The sequence below is a fragment of the Malaclemys terrapin genome, chromosome 8, assembly GCF_027887155.1.
Source record: "Malaclemys terrapin pileata isolate rMalTer1 chromosome 8, rMalTer1.hap1, whole genome shotgun sequence".
Lineage (NCBI taxonomy): Eukaryota > Metazoa > Chordata > Testudines > Emydidae > Malaclemys > Malaclemys terrapin.
Window position 1 is genome coordinate 105,244,966 of NC_071512.1, and position 25,323 is coordinate 105,270,288.

General features: G+C 50.2%; 1 protein-coding gene across 1 annotated transcript; it reads right to left on the reverse strand.

Moving 5' to 3' along the window:
• Window positions 1-2,828: 2,828 nt before the first annotated feature.
• LOC128842223 (vitamin D3 hydroxylase-associated protein-like) lies at window positions 2,829-24,482 on the reverse strand. Its single transcript, XM_054038054.1, is given in 14 exon segments — window positions 2,829-3,917; window positions 6,234-6,379; window positions 7,116-7,224; window positions 8,309-8,348; window positions 10,777-10,820; window positions 12,661-12,760; window positions 13,820-13,917; window positions 16,160-16,285; window positions 16,786-16,942; window positions 18,823-19,029; window positions 20,715-20,848; window positions 21,682-21,825; window positions 22,979-23,092; window positions 24,295-24,482. Coding segments are annotated over 14 exon segments (2,379 nt in total). The 5' UTR covers window positions 24,469-24,482; the 3' UTR covers window positions 2,829-3,131.
• Window positions 24,483-25,323: the final 841 nt, after the last annotated feature.

Consider the following 25,323-nt stretch of genomic DNA (forward strand, 5'->3'; position numbering starts at 1 on the left):
TCAGAACCTCTTCTCTTTCACCGACAGAAGTTGGTCCAATAAAAGATATTACCTCCGCACCTTGTCTCCCTTAAAGATTTGACTGTTTGCCTGTGATTATGAAGAGCATTTCAGGCTGTACAAAACTACCGGCTGCATCGTGAAAGGTTTTATTACCCAAGATCATTTAAACTGAATTTCTCTCTCTCTCTCTCTCTCTCTCTCACACACACACACACATCCCTTGCTTTAATATATATGCAGGCGCCACCAATAAAAGGGAAGTGACCAAACTGAGGCTTTCGAGCCAGGAGATCAGTTAGACTCTGCTCCCACGTAATCAGCTCGGGCGGCGATCAGCCTTTCCGAATGTAAATGTATGTAAATCTTTGGCAATATCCAGAATCCACCTATCTCTCCCCCCGACCCTCTTTCCAAGCCGGTTGGAGTAATCACAGTGCGGCAGTGTTCTGCAAAGCGTTTCTGCTGATGAATGCAGTCACTATGAACATAGTTTTATGTATCATTAATTCCCTTAGCGTTCAAAAAATAACTTTCTCTGACTGCAGATAATACAGTAATCACTCACAATTGCCAATACAATTATCTTCATTCAGCTGTGTAAAACAACTGCGGGAATATTTTTAGTGACTTACATTTTCTTTTTCTTTCTCTCTCGCTCTTTCTTTTTTAATGTTCACATTAAATGCAAAGCTGTTTTGACTCGGGTTGCTGCGACGCCGGCATTCCCGGCTAGAAATTAGGCCCCAAGTTAATCTGCAAGGAGGTGAGAGGAAGGCGACGTCGATCACAGCGAGGCCCTAATTTTCTGCCATCATGCTGCACAGGGAAACCGATTACAGGGCCAGGGCCAGATCCTCAGCTGGTGTGACTCGGCCTTGACTGCAGTGCTGCGGAGGACCCAGACCGCCATTGAAAGCGACACAGGCGGTGGATGGGAGGACCCAGTGGGACTAGGAGTGGGTGGCTTGGAAGATGGGGGCTCAGCTACGTGCCGGCTGGAGCGGGAGGACCCAGAGCTGTTGGGAGTGTGGCACCTCACATGGGTAACACAGAGATCAAGAAGTCACCCTCCAGCAGCAACTGGCAGAGAAGAGGAATGATGCCTCCCAGAGCCATGCTGGCAGGAAAACACAGGGACCCAATCCAGAGGCACTGGCACTCTGCAGATCTGGGGGCAAATCAGCGCCGATCTTGGAGGATCTGTGTGTTTTGGGGACCTAGCCCCCCTGCTTCTTCCAGCTGTGATCAAACTCCCTCCCTTTGGGAGAACTCACATGAAACTCCACAGGCACACAGCATGACCAAACACCGAGACCAACAGGACACAGACGAGGCAAGATTGCTTCTTCCCTGTATTCCGGTGGCGGAAAGGAGGGGGTGGAGCCAGCCCCACGTGACCAGCCAGCTCTCCGAGTCATGAGTGACCCATGGATAACAGTTTGGGAGCGCAGGGTTTGGTCATCAGTCTTTCACCTCTGGAGACCTGACTTCAAAGGCTGCCGAGGGTGACCCAAGTTTTAAGCTGGGCTTGAGGGTCCCTTTTCTTTGCTCCCCATCTCTTTGTACAGAGGTTTTTGTACTGTCGCACCTGAGCCCCTCCCAAGCACTAAGGAATTGAACCTCACCCTCACCCGCTGTGAGGTGGGAAATTCTGATTCTAGGGGGGAAACCGAGGCACCGAGTGATCAGTGTGCCAGGCCTAAGATCACAGGGGGGACGTTTCAAGCACTCACAGCTCTAATTGAAGCCAATGAAAGCTGTGGATACTCGACATCTCTGACAGTTAGGCCGGAAGGCTGCGGATGAGTTGAGAACAGAACCTCAATCTCCCGAGGCCTAGCCCAGTGGCTTAACCACTAAACCATTGCGACTCTTTTCCAGGAGCTATCCCCCCTCACAGCCCTGGAGGAACCTTGCACGCTGCCCACTCACGCTCAGCCCTCCCCGCAAGCCTGGGGAAAGAGATGGGCTTGTAGCGTGTCCCGAAAGTCAACAGATTCGGACTATTTTGGATCAAGGGAGACGAATGCCAAGGCGAGGGCTCCATCGTTCCACTAAGGGATGCGCTTCTGCGCCAGCGTCACTCAGTTGGCAGGAGCTCAAGAAGCCAGGTCCCAGGCCACCTCAGAGGGGGCAAGAGGGGAGCACCAGGTGGGGTTTGGGAGAGCGAAGCAGATTCCAGAGTTATGCTCATTCGCAGTGCTGAGTTTGTAATGAAAGCTCAGGCAATTTTTTGACGTTCATCGCTGATGCAGCAGGCCCAGAGGTGCCGGGGCACTGAGCTGCCAGGCCCAGAAGCACCGGGGTGCTGAGCTGCCAGGCCCAGAGGTGCCGGGGATACGAACTGCCAGGCCCAGAGGTGCCGGGGCACTGAGCTGCTAGGCCCAGAGGTGCCGGGGCACTGAGCTGCCAGGCCCAGAGGTGCCGGGGATAGGAACTGCCAGGGCCAGAGGTGCCGGGGGTAGGAACTGCCAGCCCCAGAGGTGCCAGGGCTCTGAGCTGCCAGGCTGTTTGCATGGAGGCTCTTGGACTCTAGCCCCTGAGCACCTCGCAAGCACTAACCTCCCCCCGCTCACCCCTCCAGGCAGAAGAAATGTGATTAGTGCCTGGCTTTTTTTAAGAGACTCACTTGCCCCATTCCTAAGAGCGCTAAAAGCACCGAGTGCTGCAAGCTTCCGTGAAGAGGAGAGGATCGTTGTGAGAGGTGTGGCCATTTGCCATTAAGAGAAGCCATTCAATTCCTCCACCTTCCCAGGTTCACAAACCCCAAGGGCTCTAGGACTTGCAAATCGGGTTTTATTCGGTTTCTCTCTTCGTGGCTTCCATGTTGAACAAATGCCCCAGTTCTGTGCTCGGGGGCGCTGTGCTATGGGGGAGGTGTCAACTTTGGGAGTTCAAATGTAGTTCTCATGACCAAACTGTCACTTTTCACAAGAGCTGGGGGTTGGCTCTGGTGTCCTAATCAAACAGAGATGTGGGTAATTACATCAGCCGATCCCAATTCTCCTTTCAGCTGCACGTGTTGTTCTTCACTTCTGGTCCCCCATAAAAGTGCGTTGGTGATGCTAAACAACGGCCAGGGCCAGAGCTGGCTGAATTTTAATGGGGGGCAGAGCGCTCCTCGTTCATTAGGCAGTTGGCACATCAGGTTGCACATCAGGGTGGGATGGTTGTGTTTCAATGTCAGGTTGGGTTGGTTGGGTTTGCACATCTGATTGGGAAGCCTGTGTTTGCACATCAGGTTGGGTTGGTTGTGTTTGCACATCAGGTTGCACGTCAGGTTGCACGTCAGGCTGGGTTAGTTGTGTTTGCACATCAGGTTGCATATCAGGCTGGGTTAGTTGTGTTTGCACATCAGGTTGCATATCAGGCTGGGTTAGTTGTGTTTGCACATCAGGTTGCATATCAGGCTGGGTTAGTTGTGTTTGCACATCAGGTTGCACGTCAGGTTGGGTTAGTTGTGTTTGCATGTTAGGTTGGGAAGTCTGTGTTTGCGTCTCAGATGGGCATGGCTGTGTTTCAGTGTCAGGTTGGGTTAGTTGTGTTTGCACGTCTGGTTGCACGTCAGGGCCAGAGGACTGTGGGTGCATGTGCAGTTGAACATCAGCTAACAAATCAGTTTGAGATCCTGTTTTTTGCACATCCGTTTGCACGTCAGTGACCAGATCAGTTTGAGCTAGTGTTCTTTGCACATCCATTAGCATGTTCGTTTGCACGGTCAAGCGGGATGCTTGCGCTTGCACCTCACTTTGTCCCTTTGTATGCACATCATTCTGCAAGTTATCCTCAGTTTGCTTTTTCTGCCCCTGGGCCAGTCTCTCCACCTCCTTCATGAACCGAAGGCACAGCTCCTCCTGCCACGGCAGAGCCACGCACTGCACCGCCACGGGCAGCCCCACGGCTCCTTCCACAGCCTGCAGAGGAGAGAAAAGCCGTGGAATATTATTAGGGAAACTCAAGGACCTGTGCTGCTGTGGGGAGCAGGACCTATAGAGCAGGGGTGGCCAACCTGCGGCTCCGGAGCCACATGCGGCTCTTCAGAAGTTAACATGCGGCTCCTTGTACAGGCACCGACTCCGGGGCTGGAGCTACAGGCGCCAACTTTCCAATGTGCCGGGGGGTGCTCACTGCTCAACCCCTGGCTCTGCCACAGGCCCTGCCCCCACTCCACCCCTTCCCGCCCCCTCCCCTGAGCCTGCCGTGCCCTCGCTCCTCCCCCCTCCCTCCCAGAGCCTCCTGCACGCCACGAAACAGCTGATCGGGAGGGAGTGGAAGGCGCTGATCGGCCGGGCTGCCGGTGGGCGGGAGGTGCTGGGAGCTGGTGGGGGGCTGCTGATGTATTACTGTGGCTCTTTGGCAATGCACACTGGGTAAATTCTGGCTCCTTCCCAGGCTCAGGTTGGCCACCCCTGCTATAGAGCCTCCTCTTCATGAAAGAAGAAGGGAAGGATCCTTCCACAGGACCCAAGATTGGACTAAGGGAACCCCTGCAGACATACCCCCGCCAGCTTTAATCTGGCTAGCTCAGGAGCAGTGAAGCCACAGCACCGTAGACGAGTAATTACCCAGGGTTCTGGGCCGGCTTGTACATCCCACGCTGGAGCATTCGTTGCCATGGCTTCACTGCTCCCGGGCCTGAGCTAGCTCAAGGAAAGTTCCCTTGGGTATAGCTGCACGGGTTGCCATCACACCCTCTGACTGCGCTGTGGCCAAGAGTGCAGCTGGCAATACGTTAGGCCGTGACCCACGTTCCCCAGGGGAGTTGGGTTGCAGGTTATTTTGCCAGCAGCTGCAAAGCTAGCCATGAGCTAGGTGGGCCTGGCTGTGCACAGGTGGTCATCCACTAGAGTGCTCTCCAGGATACAGCGGCCTGGCCCACCCCAGGGAAATTTTCCCTGGCCCAGCAGGGACCCTGTAGCAGTGGATCTAGTCAGTAGCCTCTCTGCTCTGCAGAGCAGAATTGGGCCCTATCTACCAAAGAGAGAGACAGAGTCTACTGTACAACACCCCCAACCCGCAAGGGGACAATAAACTAGAAAGCAACCACTCTGTGATCTTTCAGTAGCCCTATAGCGGGGCGAGCATCCCGCTCCGGAGAGAAAGGGGTTAATACCAGCTCTGGGAAAGGGCTGCCCCAAGGAGCCAATCAGGCGAAGGCAGGTAGCAGCCAATCCGGGCCCGGTAGGGCTGGTATAAAAAGGCCTGTGAGCTAGGCGGCAGGAAGTCTCACTCCAGCCTTGGGGTGGGAAGGACAGGGCTGCCTAGGAGCACAGGGTATCTTCAAAAGAGTAGTGCTGGAGAAAGGGCGGGCTGAGTTGGGGAGCTCAGGCCTGGTGACCTCCCAGGCTGAGGCCTGACAGGAAGGCCTAAGGAAGTACTCCGGCTGCAGGGAAAGGCAGCAGGTCCAACCCCCTAGCCAGTGATGAGTGGCCATTGCAGACTGCCATTTGCCCCTGAGTAAAGGGGCTAGATGAGAACTAGCAGTGGGCCACTGAGGCGAGGTGGGCTCAGGGGAGTGGGGTTTCCTGGGTGAGGGGCAGCACCTCAAAGTAAGGGGCACCGTGGTCCAGGAGGGACGTGGGGCCTATACATGGTGGAGATAAAGGGACTGGAGACGGGTATGTAACAGAGGGTGAGACACCGGCCCATAGGAGGGCACTCCAGGGCTGAGAGAGCTAATTCACACATGCCCAGCAGGAGGCACCGTGCCGGTGAGTCAGGGCCTTGCTACAAGCCCCTTCATTGGGATCGGTATGACAGCATCCATGTCTGTGGATATTAGAACCACCTAAGACAACCCCCGGCTGTCACTATACTGCACGCCGTTGCCGCTCGGAACTCCATCGCAACCTCAAGGCCAGGACTCCGATCTTCCTACTCCAGAAACATAGCTCCCTGCGGCTTGAGCTAAAGGAAAATCGCCATGAACGATATACAGCCAATGGCACACCATGGAGCAGTTCTGATTCCATTCAGTAGAGGGCAGTGGTGCACAAATACACACTAGCCTGATCGTTATAATAGATTGTTATATACACGCCAGGTGGACAGTCACCCTTGCTCTGAAACATGTAGACTCCATGGATCTAGGGAATCATTCACCTGTGAAATCTGCATCTGGCCTGGACAGTTTGCTAGGATGAGATATAGCAAGATCTGTCGAAAGAAGGCCGTGCTGCCCCAAACCCTAACCTGCCTATGCCATAAAACAATGGGGATTCATCACTGACCTGCCTCAGTCTCCTATCCCAGGGGTCACCGTAGTGCCCTGTGTAATGCTTCAGATCTTCCTCATCAGCCTCCGTAACGGTGGTGACCGGCACAACCCCCGCGGGGAAGTTTAAGACGTTGTACAACATGGTAGAGGAAACAGCAGCTGGAAATGTGATGCACAGAATATGGTAATAAATCCAGGGCCATATAGGACTCTGTGACTGCACACTAGGATTATCCTGGCAGCAGCAGGGCTAGAACTCAGCTCCTCCTGCTCCAAAAGCAGAGACACCTGCCACTTGAGCCAAAGGAGGATCACTCTCAGCTGTTAGCAGTGCAGGGCCTATGTTACACAAGTACCCACGTCTCACTGCCTCCAGGACAAGGCAGTGACACACACCTACACTAGCTAATTTAACAGCGGCACCTTGAGCATCTAGCATTCTCGGGAGTTCAAATCTTACTTCTGATATCAGTATATCAAATCTGTAGCCAACAGGGCCTGCATGGCTGTCAGCCCCCTGGAACTTCCTGACAGCAACCATCCATCCTATTACAATATAAAATCTGGAGTTCCCTGAGAGGAAGAACCTAACCAGTGGTCTAGGATCCTGACAGTGCAAAATCAGTGAGAGAAATCAGAATTGATCCACGTCAAACACAGAACCCATTTCTCCCCAATTTGGGGATCTAAACAGCCTCTCTCTTTATACAATGGCCTTATCTGAAGACACCCAACCAGACTCAGATTTAATGGCTTGAACAGTTTTCAGATGCAGGCAAAAACTGGGAGAGGGGAGAATGAGTTAATCAAAGGTTCCTGACCCACCAAAGAGGTTCAGTTTGGTTCAATTTTTGCAGGATGCCTTAGGCCAGTTCTTTCTAGCACTGCAACTTACCAATGAGTCTCCCAGGATACCCCAGGGTGAAGGCAGGGCCTAACACAGGACACAGGATGACATCCAGATCCAGGTTTCTCCATCTGGAGAGGAATTCCCGTCGGTATATCTAGAACAAGGCAGCACCAGGATTTCCCCAATTGGTAGGATGTAATTATAACACTTGGCTTTTCCTCTGTGGATCTGATTGTGTTAAGGCCCCATGAGGTGATCTGGGTGAGTTATTTGGAGAAAATAATGGGTGGAATTGACCCCTGTATGGAGGGTCAGAACAACTCCTATGAAACCCTTAGTCAATGAGGTTTGTGCTGGCTCCTCTGCATGGCATGGTATGAGTTTCACCCTCTGCAAACAGTTTGGAAAATTCTCTTTTATATTCCTTATTCCACACAATTTACCAATTTCTCCAATGCATAAGTCTTGGTCTGCAGATTCTTTGCAAATAGCTTATTGGGAATATTTGAATTCCCTCCTTTGATCAGTTGAGCAAAGACCTGTCAGGTTGATCGGTCACCTGTGATGATTTCTGTTGCTAGATTAGATGACTTGTGTGCAGGGCCTAACTAACAGCAGCACAAATTTCAAATTGCATATTTGAGGGGACAGTTCTCTGAGCTGCAAAGTTTGCATTGTGGTTGGTTCTAGTTCTGCAATTCGAGATTCACGGTCACTGACTATTTGTGCATAACATTTACTTTTGACCTGCACGTGCACTAGAAAAGCTTGTTTACTAGAATATTTGTGGACGGTAAACACATAGCATGAGCACAGCACAAATATTCAGATATCACTAGGCTAGGCATGGTAAAAGAGCCTAGTTAGAACAGTTACAATATTCACAGAAAATTCCCTCTCCAATATAAATGGCTGGTAATTTCCTTCTAATGTTCCACGGTGCTGGGACTGCATGCCAAATCTTTGGTGGTATGGAAGATGCTAGCAGAAACCTAGATGTCCAATCCGGAAGAGCTGAGTTTGCATATGTCCCAGTGGGTGCTGTTGCATGGTAGGGTGAAGAGCTTAAGGGATATTGGGACCAGGAGGTTTAAAGGTTGTATCAGTTGATGACAGTGCAACTGATTGTGTTTGTGAACTAAATGGCCACTATGAGACTGGGGCAATAGTTCATTTCCTCAGGAATACATCTGGTTAACAGTGGCTTTTTATCTTTCGTATTGAAAAAGGCACATTACCATCAATGCAGCATGCAGCTCCGAGAATTCTTTCGGCGACCTAAAATTAGCCGGAAATAAGAAAATGACAGAGATTATTGAGTGAGCAGGTGACTGGTTCACTACCAAATTCGGACACAGTGTCTCCATATGGGTGGTGTGTGAATGGATGAAATATCGATACAGCACAATGCAGTCGCCATCTGGTTTCTAACACACTGACACCCCCCTCTAGATACGCCAGCCAACATAACTCTCTTTTAACACAAAACACACTTCAAATATGTGGGAATTTGGAATGGGCCCAGGAGAATAACTGGGGTCCAAATTTCATAGCTGGCCCCTGTTTCTGCAATGGCCTGAACCAAGACCCTTGATTCAGATAGCCCTGAAATTTGAAGGGGATAAAAAAATGTGGCTCTGGATCAGAACTGTGTAGCTCCTGAGGAAATCTATTGGGTCCTTTAATTTCCAGGAAACTCAGTAGCACATCGACATTGCAGGGCTACAATTTTAAAATCATCACTCATCATCACCAGGGCCCCGATCCTGCAAGGAGCTCATAGCCTGCCCAGAGCGGCAGTGAAAGCAGAAGGGATCCATATAGGAGCAGGAGTCTACATGCATGGGGATCTGCTTACATATTTTGCTCTTCAACTCTGAGACCCTGAGCCTAGGATCTCTATCTGGCAAAGCACCTATGCACGTTGAACTTCAAGCATGTGCTTCAGGGCAAGTCCACACTACACAATTAAGTCTACCTAAGGCTATGTCTACACTAGAGACACTGGTGCTTCTGTCGGTGAAACTTCTGTCAGTCAGGGGATTGGTTTTCATCACACCCATGACTGACAAAAGTGCTAGTGGCGACATAGCCTAAGTTACGTTGATGTACAGCCACCGCAGTCACTGAATTGCTTTTGCACGTCCACACTCTGCTTCTTGCGTCAGCAGCGCGCATTTTCACCAGGAGTTGCACTTGCACCGATTTCACTGTCAGTGTGGGGCATTGTGGGACGGCTTCTGAAAGGCAGCACCAGTCAATGTAAGCAACGCAGCGTCTACACTGCCGCCGGGTCGACCTCACTGCATCGACCTAAGCACTACGCTTCGCGCGGAGGTGGAGCTATTCAGTCGGTGTAGTGGGCACGTTACATCGGTGGGAGCAGCATTTTAGGCCAACCTAACTCTGTAGCATAGACCAGGCCTAAGCCTGTGCGCAAATGCTTTGTTGAGCTGAAAGTGTCATTGAGACTGATCAGGGGAACACAGCCGCTGCTCACCGATTCTCAGCCAGGGTCTTTCTAGCCCACAGGAAGCTTCAGCCCTTATCAGACTCTTTCACCCAGACGGCATGGCAGGGGGGGCGGGGGGGGGTTTCCATGTTTTCCCCTCACTGGAGTAGACATTCTGGGCTAGTGCCCGCCTAGCTGCACTGACGTCAAGAGAGGCGTGCCTATTTACACAACAGAGCTCTCCTTCTGTCTGCCATGCACTTTATAACACACACACTGTACAAGGAACCGGTGTGGCCTTATTCACCAATGGGAGAGCTACACGGGGATAAGATTTGGTCCATTTTCTTTACACTCTTCAACCCCGTGGATTCCTTGGTTTTTAATTAGAAAACACGCCTCAAATCAGAAATGTCCCTATATTTGGCTTTGAGAATTTAATTTTTTTCTCTCCGTTGTATTCCCCCCCCCCAACCTTGCCTCAGTTTCTCTTCCATTCAACCCCCATCTTTTCTAGACTGCGTTGTGTGTTATGGCTGCTGCTTTTAACATTAACACGTCAATTCAGAATGAAGCCACAATAGGAACTTTGACGTGACGTAATTAACACCGATCCTAGAGTAATAACTAGGATTATTGAGTGAGCAGGTGACTGGTTCACTACCAAATTCGGACACAGTGTCTCCATATGGGTGGTGTGTGAATGGATGAAATATCGATACAGCACAATGCAGTCGCCCATCTGGTTTCTAACACACTGACACCCCCCTCTAGATACGCCAGGCAACATAATTCTCTTTTAACACAAAACACACTTCAAATATGTGGGAATATTATACCGCCTCCCATCATGCCCTTCTGTGATGTTATGCAAATCAGCAATAAGTGTTTACAGGACTATTCTTCCCAGTAGCGGATATTAGCAATTTCTATGTTTGCTCTAAGGATCACTTGCAATCTTTCAATTGTACCGACAGGTGGCACTAGCAACTTCTCAACTGGTTAAAAAGTATTTACAATCCATTCATCCATCCCTGTTGATTCTATGAAAGAACATATGTCACAATGCACGTCGATTTCTCAGGAACAATGCGATCAGATGTCTGCACAACAAAGTCATTCTGAAACAGGGAACTTATGCTGGAAAGATCTTTCCACTGCTACATGGCTATAAACTGTACTGTGAAATCACCATTTTCTATAGTTACTTGAACAGAATGCTGTTATTAAAGTTGAAGAAAAACGGCCTCTTACCACACTCCACACAGTGCATTCAAATAACTGGAGAATCGAGGGAACTGAAAAGAAACATAAAAACGTCAATGAGCATCACCATTGGGAAGCCAGAATCAGGTCAGATCGTCGAGAAAGGTTTTCAGAGGAAGGAGTTATGCGCAAACAGCTCCAGAGGCACTGATGTGGCACACGCCAGGATGCACCTTTTGTCAAGCAAGCACAGATACTGCAAGTGATCCACTAACAAACTTACCATCGGCACAATTTTTTAGTGACAAAACCGCAGATTATAAATAGGGCCCTACCAAATTCACAGTCCATTTTGGTCAATTTCCTGGCCATCGGATTTTAAAAATCATAAATTTCATGATTTCAGCTATTTAAATCTAAAATTTCACAGTGTTGTAATTGTAGGGGTCCTGACCCAAAAAGGAGTTGTGGGAGGAAGGGGGTATCGCAAGGTTATTTTAGGGGGAGTTGCGGTTCTGCTACCCTCACTTCTGTGCTGCTGCTGGTGGAGGCACTGCCTTCAGAGCTGGGCAGCTGGAGAGCGGCAGCTGCTGGCCGGGAGACCAGATTTCACGGACCGTGACGCATTTTTCATGGCTGTGAATTTAATAGGGCCCTAATTATGAATGATTTAACTTCACGTATCTTTCCCAAATATTTAATTCTGCAAAATCAAAATACTAACACTGACCACTCCACTGTGCTTGCACAGCGTGTTACAGCTGAGGATCTCAATGTCAGCATGTATCGTTATCCCCACTTTGCTGATGGGGAAACTGAGGCACAGTGATCAGCTGCAGAACTGGAATAATACTCAGGAATCCTGACTCCTACGTGCCTGCTCTAGCCACTAGAGAGACTCTCTTCCCTTAAGGCTGTGGCTTGGAAGAGAATGGGAAGCAGTTTACATCCTGCCTGATGGGTGAAATTCACCTTGTGCATAAGGCCAGCACAAACCCTATTACTCACATAAGTCGCACTTTAGCCCCGGGATAGCTTAGTGCGAGGCCTCTGCCCAAGGGCAGATTTGACCGTCTGAGTATTTAAACCAATCAGAAAAACAACATTAATGTTTAAAGAGCCTCACAAAGAGAGGAAGGCTAGCCCAGGGGCTTGGGATGTTGGAAGAGCTAAGTTCAAATCCCAGCTCTGTCACCGACTTCTAGTGTGTCCCTGGGCAAGTCACTTGTCTCAGCTGACCTACAATGGGGATCCCTGCTCTGCCTCCCAGGGGGTTGTGGGGAACTCAGATCTGAAGGTTATGGAGGCTGTGCACATTCCTATATGGGGAGAGGACCACTCCCAATGTTTAGATTTTCCAAGGAGTGTTCACTGGACTCCAAGGCCCCATGGATCCACCCCCGTGTCTCTCCCTAGTGTCCATGTGCTGACTTGCTCACCAACACTTTTGAGTTATTAGTTTGTTCCTAGGCGTCTCCTCACTCAGTGTCTGGTGTGATGGTTCGTGGTTCGCACTGATATTCAGGACTAACGCTGCAGTGAGCTAACTCGGAATGTAAGGTTACAAGCTGGGCTCTAAGCCGGGTTACCATGTTGACCCTTTCCCCGAGCAACTATCCCAAACTGTATCAATACACTACGTGTTACCCAGAAGGAGATGGTTATATTCTGGGGGCCTGCTTGCTTTTCACTCGCCCTGTGTAATTCAGCAGTAACTGCACTGAAGCCAGTGGAGTTGCACTGGTATAGAGCTAGTGGGAGTGGGAGCAGAACCAGACCTCAAAGGAATTTACATGCCTGTCTCCCATTGATGTCAATGAGAATTAGGTGCCTAGCCCTTCTGAGGATCGGGGCCTAAGTCCCCCCCCGAGCCAGCTGTGAGTGTGAAACGTGCCCTCTCTCCGGCACTGAAGGGAAGAAGATGCAACTTACCAGCGGTTTGGTGAAGAAAGCCAGAATCTTCTTCAGGAGAAAGGGGAGTCTGTAGCAATTGATCTGAGAGCAGGAGTTGGGATCCACAGTGTCCAGTTCACTGGGAAGGGAGACAGAAAGGAGGCAGTCAGGATGAACCAGCTGTGCTGGGCCTACCCAGTGCTGATTCCCAGCCAGAAGATGTGCGACATTCATTACAGAGTACGGACCTCAGCTAGCCCCTTTCAGCCAAGGAGAGCAAACAAATAAATCTAAGACAGAAATCCCCTGGAGACCAGGCCATGCTCCCCCAAAGAGGCAGTCACCAGATCAGCTGATTTGCAGTCCTGTGCGCTAGCCACTGCATAAGGCGCAAGAAATAACCTCTCCCCTGTTATAAAGCAAGAGGCTGGAAAAGCCTGCCTCCAAGCCTAGGTTATCGTGTTACTCTTCTTCATGGCATCACTCAGTGGAATGAGCTGGCTTATGGGCTAGCCCCGTGCCTGGATAAATGCCTGGGTATGCCCACCAGGAACTGGCCTAGAGGTACCAGGCCAGTGGCAGCTGGTGCCTAGAACAAGAGGTGGGGCTCGAGCAGCAGAGGAAATGAGATTCGGCCCCATGATCTGTGGCTGAACCCCAATAGCCCAGCTGAAGGCCGTATTCCCAGTTCAGTGCTTCCTTCCTCTGCCACTGGCAGTCTAAGATTGTGTCTACACTGCACACTAAGCCCAGGATCTGACTCCGGTTTGAGCGCAAGCCGCATCTCCGGGCCTGGCCACTCAGAGCTCTGGCACCTCCGGGCCTGGCCGCTCAGAGCCCCGGTACCTCCGGGCCTGGCCGCTCAGAGCCCCGGCACCTCCGGGCCTGCTGCATCAGTTACAAGTGTAAAAAACTTGCTTGAGCCCTGGCAACTCTTTCATTACAAATTAAGCACCGCCTCATTGGTGGGGCTTAGCTCCAGTGGCCTATCAGGACAGCCCCTCCATAGCAGACCCGGCCCAAGTTCACCACGCTGTAAGCAGGCACGACTCCACGGAAGACAGTGCAGTCAGGCCCGCAGCACTGCTAGGCAATGATCCTGTGTCCCCGTAGCTCCTTCGCTTCACCGTGGAGACCCAGCCTGCTGTCGCTAGTTACACCCACCCCTCTGCGCCTGGCCGGCCTCGGTCACACTTACAATTTCTCAAGTAAAGCAGCGCCACCATCGGCAAAGAGGCCCTTCATGAAGAGCTCGTTCATGACGTAGTCGATCCGCGGGGGGATGAACGGGATCAGCTGGGTGAAAGACGAGGTGGTTCAAAAACCAGGGGACAATACTTCATTGTGATTACTTATATTCCGGTAGAATGCAGAGGCCCCACCGGAAATCGGCGCCCCGCTGTGCTTGGCGCTGTACGTACACTTGGTAAGAGCCAGTCCCTGCCCCAAAGGACTTGCAATCTAAAAGGTCCTAAGAGATTTAGGCAACCCAATCCTGTTGCAATGCAGCCCTTGCCCTTACAATCAAACTACACTCATTACTACAAACTAACGCGGGGAAGGAAGAGATCAGGTGATTTGCCTGGCAGAGCCAGGAATTAAACCCAGATCTCCGGAGTGTCACTGCAGTGCTTTCTTCACAAGACCATCCTACCTCCCTATAGCCAAGATCTGCAGGATAAACAGGACTCTCGCCCAACACCCATCTGCACCCGGGATTCTTCTGAGCGTGCAAGCTGCATAGTAGCCCATAATATTATCATCATTTAACTCCTGCCTAGGGTCATTTGCTGGACACTGAGTGGCATGAACACACCAAGGAGTGTAATAACGCTCATCAGTGGCAGGGGAGTTTTTTTTTTTGAAGAGTTCCTGCATAATATGAATGTAAAGATACTTAGATCGGGGTAGGTAACCTATGGCACGGGTGCCGAAGGCGGCACGCGAGCTGATTTTCAGAGGCACTCACACTGCCCGGGTCCTGGCCACCGGTCCGGGGGGCTCTGCATTTTAATTTAATTTTAAATGAAGCTTCTTAAACATTTTAAAAACCTTATTTACTTGACATACAACAATAGTTTAGTTTTATATTATAGACTTATAGAAAGAGACCTTCTAAAAACGTTAAAATGTATGACTGGCACGTGAAACCTTAAATCAGAGTGAATCAATGAAGACTCGGCGCACCGCTTCTGAAAGGTTGCCGATCCCTGACTTAGATTTTAAGAGAAAGTTGAGAGGAGAGGGGAGAAAGCTTTTCCTGTTTTCTTGTATTCAATGTATCCTTTTCCTTTGACATTGACTTACTAAAAATAATACCATACAGTCATACTGTACAGCATCTTCTACAAAAGATCCAAAAGCACCCTCTAAAGGTATGATTAGCCTCTGTTTACAGCCGAGGCCCAAAAAACATAAGTGATTTGCCCAAAGTCACATGGGAAGTCCACAAAGAGTCAGGATTAGAACCAAAGTATCTGCACTCCCAGTTTCTTAGCCACTAAAACCATTTTGCCAAAGGGTAAAAGCAACACCAAAACACATGGGATCAGGTCCTTTGCTGGTGAAAATAAAACCAGCGTAGCTCCACGGAGGTCACCAGTTTACTTCACCTGGCCCACAGGTCCTACATAAATACTGTGTTTGTTTTTGTTTTTAAAATTAAGAGCAAAAGATACTGCAGACTTTAGTGGAGCCAGTTAACACAGAAGAATTACCGAGAGTGTCCGTCTGTCCCCCAGAACAACTCATCTGGTTGTCTGAAACTGGATGAATAATTTACATGGGATAGAAAGACTACAAGACACAGATATGAGTACAGTAGAAATACCTAGACAGAGTCTTAAATACTAATGTGCAAGAGGCAGGCGGAGTGCTACCTCTGAATGGAAAGGAGACCAATTAGAGCAGACTGAAGATGTCTTTTTCCATCGGAAAAGGCCGTTTTATCGCAACTGAAATTCCCCAGGAACATGCTGATTTCAACCAAATTTTGCTTTTAAAACTATCAAAATGAAGCATTTCAATAATGCTGAAGTGTATTTTAAAATAAAAAAAACCACAAATACCAAAATGGAAACGAAACCGAAATTGAAAATTAAACAAAACACCCGTTGAGCTGAAGCAAAGTTTTCAAGAGTTTTGTTTCATGGAGATGTTGAAATTTTGGTTTTTCATTTTGATTCGGGACAAAATATTTTTCTGAAATGTTGGAATTTCCCATGGAACAAAAATTCCAGTTCCCAACTATCTCTAGTTGCAAGATCTTCTCGGTAGCTGATCCTCCTGTATTTGTGAAAGGCATTTTAATCATGATATGTTTCACCCCAGTCACAATCAAGGTAGTGTAATAACTAGGTACAAATATCTGGTTCTCTGTTGCTATCTGGCATGAGACCTGGTAGGCTTCAGAGGGTTAATGCACCTCTACCTTGCAGTCAGTCAGATTGCTTCTCCTTATCACTTTGATTCATGTAGTCAGATCGCCCATGTGAATGAAGCTGGCTATGAACAAACAGGTTGGTGCCACCGAACGTACCATGTGTCCAGCCTCCTGCAACAACGTCCTGGTTTCATGCACAGCCCGTCTCATGCAGGGAGGTAGCAGGAAATAGCCGTCTGTGTCGTAGTACCCGATCCGAAGGGGAGTGGAACTGGAGTACACCTGAAAGGAGACATATCTGCCCTTAACGTCTCTAGAACTGTGGGAATAATGGGATTAAACCACGATCAACCAGACTCTTCCCAGATGGGACTAATGATGGGCAAACCTCCACCCTCAGCCCAATCCTATGAGGTCCTGATTCTGCTCCCTCCCATCTCCCAGCTCAAAGATTGTGCCCCCAGCCCTGTCCCCAGTGGCCTCTCTCTCCCAGCAAGCTCTGTGGCTGTGATTCCATCATGGGTGCTCAGCTCTGTTATTCGCTCTGTCTCCGAGGTTCTAGCCAACAGCCTCCTTCAAGCCCCACACATTCCAGGGCCTCCCCAGGTCAGAAGGATCCCAGAGGGTGTCCTCCCACGCCCTGACCCCAAGGATACCAGGTAGTGGGATGTGAAGACGTCGGCCAGCTCAGCCAACATCGTCACGGCTTTTTAGACCACAATGTACATTTCAGCAAAAGAAGGAGCCTAACTACTGTGACCATCTAACGTTCAGTGACCTACCTCCTCGTTGAAGGGCAGGGGTGGCACGGTGGGGTCCAGGTGGAACATGTCGTCACACAGGAGCGCTCTCATGCACAGAGCCAGGCTATCCACGTCCCTCGCCATTGGCCCGACCATTCCTGTAACTGGAGTAAAAGAACACACATGTAGCTAACCACTAAGCCAAATGTTTGTGCTTCACCCAAGGTAGCCAGATGTATCAAGGCCAGGTATGCTTGTAGCATACACAACGGTCTCCATATCTGTCTACAGTTGTGATAATAGAGGGATAAACTCTTTTATTCTGAAGATCTAGAATGAACTGTGTGGCTCATGGAATAAGAAACTCCATTTATTTCTAAGTTTGACCTCCTCATCTGCACTCTGCCCATATACCATCTCTGATGGAACTACACACACACACACACACTCACACACAAGCACTTCCTTTTTCCCCCCCACCCCAAATGTGGATAAGGTCCAAGTTCAAGGTCCCAGAAGGCAGAGCTATCAGTAGTTAGCCCGGCATGAATAAAGGGCTTTCTTCGGTCTAATAAGGGGCTGTCACAAAACATGTCTGCCTGAGTGAGGACTGGAGAAATTGACCCACTGAGTCCGTCCCAGAGCTGAGCCAGGGTGGACACAGCAAGAAATCCCTGGGTCAGGGGGCAGAAAAGAGAGTGTATGGGAAGAGAATGCCCTTCTTGAAGGGCTACGGCGCATGGATGGGAAGAGAGGCTATTCCTAGGGACAGCAGAAGTTTTGGTGGATCCGATTCCCAGTCACTATATCCCGCCTTTGGCTGAAACTTGCATTTAAATGAGCATTTCCCAGATTTCACATTCCACTGAGTGGCTCACCATCGAGGTAGGACAGTTTCCATTATAACTAGTATTTCTTTGTATTACAGTAGAATCCAGAGGCCTCAAGCAGAGCTCGGCTTTGTACAAGACAGACTGTAAACTCTTTGGGGCAGGGACTAAGAAGGCACGAGACAAAGGAAGGGTTATTACCTCCACTTTACAGATGGGGAACGGGGACACAGGGAGGTGAAGTGTCCTGCCCAAAGTCACCCAGGGATGGAACCCAAAACACCTGTGTCCCAGTCTAGTTCCTCTCCGAGACCCTCACCGTGGTTAATATCTGTTGCCAGAGGTTCAGACCGAAAAGGTTGTTGAAGAAAAGGCTCACCTGTTTGGACGTAACTGACAGGGCCGCTAACTCCGAAGGGACCGTGGGAGATAGAAATAAACAAACACATAAATACTGTGGATAACAATAGGAGGCATTTGAAGGGGGCAGAAGGGACAGGCAAGGGAAGTAGATTTAAGATCGGTCAACAGATCAACTGACAGGTTTAGTGATAAGGGAGAAACCCGCCCAGGTGGGGGATGAATCAGCTTGTGGCTGACCCTGCACCTACTGAAATCAAGGGAAAGGCTCCCATGGATTTCACTGCTCACTGGATCACCTTTCATGAGGAAAGGCCATTCCCCTTTCTGCACAATCTGGAAACAGACGGTGCCCCTCTCAGCGAGGTAACCACTGAGAATGGAAGGGGAGGAGCTCAGCGCCAGCCCCTCCCCCTAATCTGCAAGGGTCCTATTCTCCACCGCAGGATACACATCTGAGTCCCAAATGAAGCCACTGGCAGTTACTCATACCCTGCAGGGCGGAATTAAGCCCCAGGGAGTTTAAAACGAGACCTGTCCAGGCAGGCCCCAATCCAAAGCTCACTGAGACCACTTGGAGTCTTCCCAATGATTTCAGTGGCATTTGGACACAGCCTTTCAAGATCTGTGATGATACTCAGAGAGGGGGCTGGGGTTTCAGTGGGCTTGGATTTGATTCACAAGGCCGGGGACCAGGCTGGCTTTGGGCAACGGGTTTTCACCCCCGGTGGCAGCGATTCAGGGTGGTGGGTACTTGGTCTCAGCACATGCTGTGCCACGGAAGCTCCTTGTTACCTGTGAGGGGCTCTGGAGAAATCAACAATCAATCAATCCTTTGTCAGTGCTGCAGAAACCGACGCAGCCCTTGGGCAGGCTCAGCACCTACCTCAGCCTGTTGCCCGTCGGCTTGAGCCCGCACAGCCCGCAGAAACTGGACGGCAGGCGGATGCTCCCACCTATATCTGTCCCAAAGCCCAGGACGGACCCTCCTCCGGCGATCAGCGCCCCCTCCCCTCCGGAGGAGCCGCCGGGGCTTTTCTGGTGGTTCAGCGGATTCACTGTCTGGCCGAAGATCAAGTTGCTGCAGTCGTAGCTGAGTGAGACGGAAAGCAGCAATCAGTTAATGGAAGTGAGCTGAGTTCCCTACATCACATTCCCTTCCGTGTCCTTCAGCACCGTGGAGGCCTGCTTAACCTTTCACCTTAACGGGACACCTCACCTCACCTTATTATGGCACCCAAATCTCCACTCAAAAGACCAGTGAAGCCAACGGGCAGCAGAGCCCAGCAGATCAGCCAAGACCAAATGTGCTGACTCCTGCTTCAACAGTGATCTCAATAAAGGGGACAAGCATAGGCCGCTCAATGCTGGTGAATAAGGCACAACACAGCTCACAACTGGAGAACAACAGCGGGCGGAGGAGCGAGGGGTAGAAGGTTGGGTCTCCATGATGCCCCTGATTCACCTACAATAGAGTCCTTTACTGGTAGGGCCCTACCAAATTCATGGTCCATTCTGGTCAATTTCGCTGCCATAGGATTTGAAAAATTAGTCAATTTCACAGTTTCAGATGTTTACATCTGAAATGTCACAGTGTTGTAACCGACCCAAAAGGGGGGTTGCAAAGCTGTTGTAGAGGGTCACAGGATTGCCACTCTCATTTCTTGCAGCCCGGGAGCTTCCTGCAGCTGGAGGAGGTTCCCGGAGGTGGAGGTGGGTCTGATCTCCCCCTTGCGGCTGGGAGTGCCCCAGCCAGGGTCTCCTAGCTACTAGTCTTGGCCAGTGGTGGATTAACTGTGCCCAGGAGCTCTGGACAATTTGGGGGTGCCCCGAGCCCAGCTCTGGGGTTGCTGCAGCACAGAAGTGAGGGTGTACCACCCTCACTTCTGCACTGTCTCTGGAGGTGGGTCTGATCTCCCCACCGAGAGCAGTAGTGCAGGGGAAGGACAAGTCATGTCCCACCCCAGCTCGCCCGGACTAGCAGCTAGGAGCCCCCAGCTGGGGCACTCCCAGCAGCACGGGGGAGATCGGATTTCATTGGGCAGGACTTATTTCACGGTCCATGGCACGTTTATCACGGCGGTGAAATTGGTAGGGCCCTATTTATTGGAGAGCAGTAGACTCGGCATATTTCTCCTGCATAGGTGCCTGGACTACTGCGGCTGACGGAAAAGCAAGAGGACTGCATGGAAACTGCCTCCCAGTGGGAGCTGCCGGCGCCCTTGCTGCTGTCCTGTGTGAGCATTTCTGAGGTAAACGCAGGAAGGGGGAGCAGGACCTGAGCCGCCCCAAGTGCACAGAGTGACTCAGAGGCACGTGGCTCTCGCTCACCTCTTTCCATCAGAGTCCCCAGCAGCGCTGGGAAGGCCCTCTCTTGTGGGGTGGGGAGCACCCTATACTGAGCACAGAGAGAAGGGCTACATTAACTGCCACTGGATCTTGAATCGTCACGGTCCAGTTGGGACCGCCTTGCTGCTCGGAGTAATCCCGGTGAAGATAACGGCCCAGGTCCTCAGAGATTATTAGGCACCTAATTCCCATTGATTTTGACTGACGTTAGGTGCCTAAATACCTTTGGATCTGAGCCAACATGATTAGTCACACAGGCAAGGCGATGACAGTCTGGCCTCTGGTGTTTCTCTCTCTCACTAAGCACTGAGGGCCAGATTTGAAGGCTACCCAAGTCAATGGCTGTCTTTCCACCCTCCCACACTGATCGCCAGGGCAGGGGGTACGGAAAAGTAGCAATCCTTGTCACAAGGAGAACCGGCCAATTACTTGATCAAGCACTGGGAGATGTTGGTTTTCACAAACGGAATGGCCCCCTGCTTCTTCAGCACCTTCACTAAGACGCTGTCCTCTTGCTCCGGGTAGCCGAGGTACTGTCCCAAGCCACAGGTGGAGACGTGACCCTTGGAATGGGGGCAGACATAGAGCACGTTAGATACATGGGACTGACGCCATGGTCACCACGGATGAAACCTCTGAGCCCTAACGTGAGGGGTGGAAACGGACAGGCAGCTGCCTCCCAGTGTCCTCTGGTACGTGGCCACTAATGATAATACAAGGGCTGGCTGCTCCATTGAAGGCCCTCCTCTCTCTCCTGGGGGTTATATTGCTGAGCGATTTCCCCCCCATATCCTGACTGCTCTCCAGTCCCAGCCATGAGACGCCTTCTTACAGTCTGACACCCCCTTTTGCCCCAGCAGCCCTCTGCAAGCCACCCCCTTGATCTCTCCAAACCCCTCAAGGGAGCTGACTCAGTAGATCACAGGGATCTTTCTGCCAACCTGGCCATGACGCTGTTTCAGTGCAGCCTCATTGCACTCACACTCTGATGGCAGAGCCATAATCAAGCTCACCGATATTTCAGGGCTGAGTCAATACTTTTAATTAAGTTTAATGACACTGTAATGAACCCACAGCCACCTGGAACTTCACGGCATCAGTAGGGATAGAACTCAGACCCCCTGTTCCAAAAGCACAGCCCCCTATCAGTTGAACTAAAGGAGAATCTCTGCTCACTGTCCGCAACATCGAGCTTTTGACACATATGGACAGTTCCACTTCTATCCAACAGAGGGCAGTGGTGCACAGACACACCAACTAGCACTTTTACCGTATCAATTCCTCTTTATACCTGTCAATACTGTGGTCCGTGTATTTTATTACCAACCCCAACGTATTGCACTCCCTTATCTCAACATTACATGCTTCTTTTTAAAAAAAGGAAATACAGAAGCACCTCGTATCCAATGGGATCCTTGATACTGACGGGAACTCCATACAACAACCCTTTCTCCTTTTGTGTCCTCACTTCCTGGAGCAGGTGCACACACTCCTGAATAAAATCCGTTACACAGTTCACGTCCCGGTTCACTTCTAAGGCCTTGCCAAGGAAACACAGGAGGGAAAGAAAAGGTCATTCACCTCTTTAGACCTTTAATTCACCCTGCATCTGAGTTTATGCTTTATAACTAAGGAAGAAAAGCAAAACCTTTTACCCAGGTCTACACTTGAAAGTTGTTTCCGATTAAGGTAGGGTGTGAAGTTAAAGTGCAATAGCTATTCCTGATTAACTCCATGTGTGGACACACTTATTCTGAAACAAAAATGCCTTATTGTGTTTCATGGCACAGAAACAGAGGAGTTAGATAAAAAAAAACATAAAATACTATTGCTGCAAGGTTACAATGTAACACAACTTTACTTCTCAGAATTCAGACCCATAACACACACACACACAAGAATGGAAAAAAAAAAAAAAAAAAAAAAAAAACCAGAGAGAGACAAAACAGGCTGCTCCCTAAGATAAAAAGGCACAACTCACCCCACCTTACTCTAGCTGGCTAGCTGCAGACTGACTGCTGCTGTGTGCTAGGCAGGTCTTATGCTTCCCTACAGAGCACCCTGGTGTGCAAGGAGGATGAGGAAAACCTGAGAACTTAAAGTGATAGATCACAATTTTCACAGTTTTCAATACACGACAGAACAAGACATTATCTCTCCGCAATAAACATTTCCACCCAGGGACCTAATCAGGAACAACTTTCGTGTGTAGACAGACAAGCCCTAAGTGGCATTGCTCCAGGAAAAACTCCTAACAACTTTATGGGAGAAATTTGCCCTAGTGCAGAGGGCCAGCCCTAGATCTAAGCAACTCTGATAATTTACTTCAAAGAGAAATTTTAAGCAAACCATCCCAGTTTATCCTAAATCTAGCACCAGTTATTATTACTGTATCTGTTAGAGCAGGCCTGGAGGACCCAACCAAAATCAGGGCCACTCATTGTGCTAGGCGCTGTTCAGACACATAATGCATCAGTCCCTGTCTGGAAGAGCTTGCAAATAGCAAGTTAAAGGGAGCGTTATAATCCCCACTTTACAGTTGGTTAGCTGAGATCAAGACAGATTAATTCACTTGCCCAAGGTCACACAGGGAGGTGTGTGTCAGAGTCTACAATTGAAGCCAGATCACCTGAGTCCCAATCCAGTGCTTTAACCACATCCTTGCTGTCTTGAAGAAGGAATGACTTCCTCACCTTGTCCATGTACGTGTAGAGGACGCTCTCTGGTGACAGGGAACCTTCCTTCTGTTTCTTGACCAGCTCAACAAGCGGCAGAGAGAGGATGAGACTGGCCTGTACCTCTGGGTTCTGCAAGGTGTAGTAGATACATGGCAATTATTGTGTAGAGCACAGAGCCGGTTGGAAACTCTTGTGTGTATAATTAAAAAAAATCAGGTGAAAACTTTCAATCAGTTGTTTTCCTCCATAAATATTTCCCCCTGTTTTCTGACCAGCTCTCGCAAAGAATTGCCCCACAGTTACGGGGTCATCTTTTCTCCCTATCTTGTCTCTGGGTTTGCAAGACCTGGGTGAATGATTCCCATCGACATCTCAAGACCTGTGAATTCAAGACAGTTGCAATTCATTGCAAAGATGGTCATATTCCACCCCAGCCAAAAATAATAATGATAATCTGCAAGATTTACTGTTTTCGCTCCCCAACGGTTCTAATTTCTGAGCAAACAGCTGCTTCCCCCCCCCACTCCCTCCAACATTGTCCAGGGAAATTTGGCTGAAAACACAAACAAAATCAGTTTTTACATCAATGCAGTATAGTGTTTATGACACATAGACTATCATTTGCAAGTCTCCATGCTGAATGTGGTCTGGACTCATTCCTAAGGACCTCCTGCTGCTACATTATTTATAGCAGTCCTCTGCGTAGCTCTGAACTGTTAACTTGACATGCAGTCTGGTCTATGACACAATGCATTACATCAAATTACATCCTGCTACCGGCAGGATGCACGGTAAAGCTGAATTTCATGCAACACATATGACAAAAAAATTAGCTCAGGGCCTCACCACGTAGTAGGTCACTGCGTAGACAGAGGATGGGGCTGTAGCTCAGACAACGTTCAAATGAGTTCACAGATTCTGACATACCAGGTTGCAACTCAGCTAAACAATCTGGGGTTATGTAGGAGACTTGCAAATAATTTAGGGCCTGATCCTGTTGCCCTTAAGCTGAGCAGTTCCTTATTTCGTGAGTGGGGCTAGCAAACTTGGAGCCCTCCTGGGGTCCTGGATGATCAGGGACAAAGCAGATCTCATGTTGGGAGACAGGTCTGTGTGCTGTGGGGCGAGGTTGACAGCTAAGACCCCGGTATACAGAGATTATAAAGGAAACTTTTGGGCAGAAGTCACAAGACTTCAGGGATCATTCATTCTCCCAGCTCTGAGGGGAGTTCTTTTTGCAGCTGGACCCATGTCACATTTATTTGAGACTGTTAATGAGATGAGCGTGCACGATCCTTTCTGAGGACGAGAGGAATACCCGGGTGTGTCACCTCTTGTTTGAACTGCTGGACAGCTTCTTCCATCTGTCCCAGGGCGCGCACTCGGTTCCTCCTGGCCTCCCGCATCCTCTGCTGCACCAGCTTCTTCACCATCCACTTGAGCACCAGGAAGGCCACGGTGGAGCTGCAGAGCACGACGGAGATAACGCTGGGATCCAGCTCCATCTCCGGCAACAGCTGCCGCATCTTCTCGGGGATCATAGTGAGACAGGCCTGGCCGGCTGCTAGAGCGCCCTGAAATCGACAGGGCAAGTAAGGAGGGGCCACTTCTGAGCCCTTCGAATACCAACCACGATCAGCCTCCACTACCGCTGGAGCTAACGAAGGGTCAGAAAATGGAAGTGCTGGTTGTTGGTGCTTCTCCAGGGGTCTCGTTTTAAGGCCCTGATTTCCCAGAGGGTCTAGGTCCCGGCTATAGTGAGTGCATTGACATGCCTGCATGCTTGGTTTGCAGGCTGTGGGAGTGGGGACGTTTCGCAAGGCCCAGTGCCTGCTCCCTTCCTGCCAGGAGGAGCTCTGCAAGGTCCAGCCACACGGCTGGTAGGATCCGTTCTCCTCACCCCACACCCTGGTCTCCGGTCGCTGCAGGATCTGAGCAGCCTCCATTGACACGGGCGGGAGCTACTGGTGGGAGAAGTGGGCCCCAGGCTGAGCAGCAAAGCAAAGGTCAGCCCATTGCATCAGGCTGGCTCATGTGGGTTGCTGGGGCAGACCCTAGGGGCCCAATCCCCTGGGGGTTTAACTCCCAGCGACGTCAGACAAAGACGAAGCAGGCGGGTATTCAAACCCTGCACCTTCCCATTCTTGCTCCTGCCCCGCAGTCCCCCGTACATCCCCACCCCCATCCTTGCTCCTTCCCTGCACCCCATCCCCCCACACTGCACCCCACCCCTTCCTTCCCCACAGCCCCCCACACCCCACCTCCACCCCGTCTTCACTCCTTCCCCAAACTCCCTCACACCCCATCCCCCTTCCTTCCCCGCACAGCATTCTCCCACCCCCTCTCCTTCCCCACAGCCC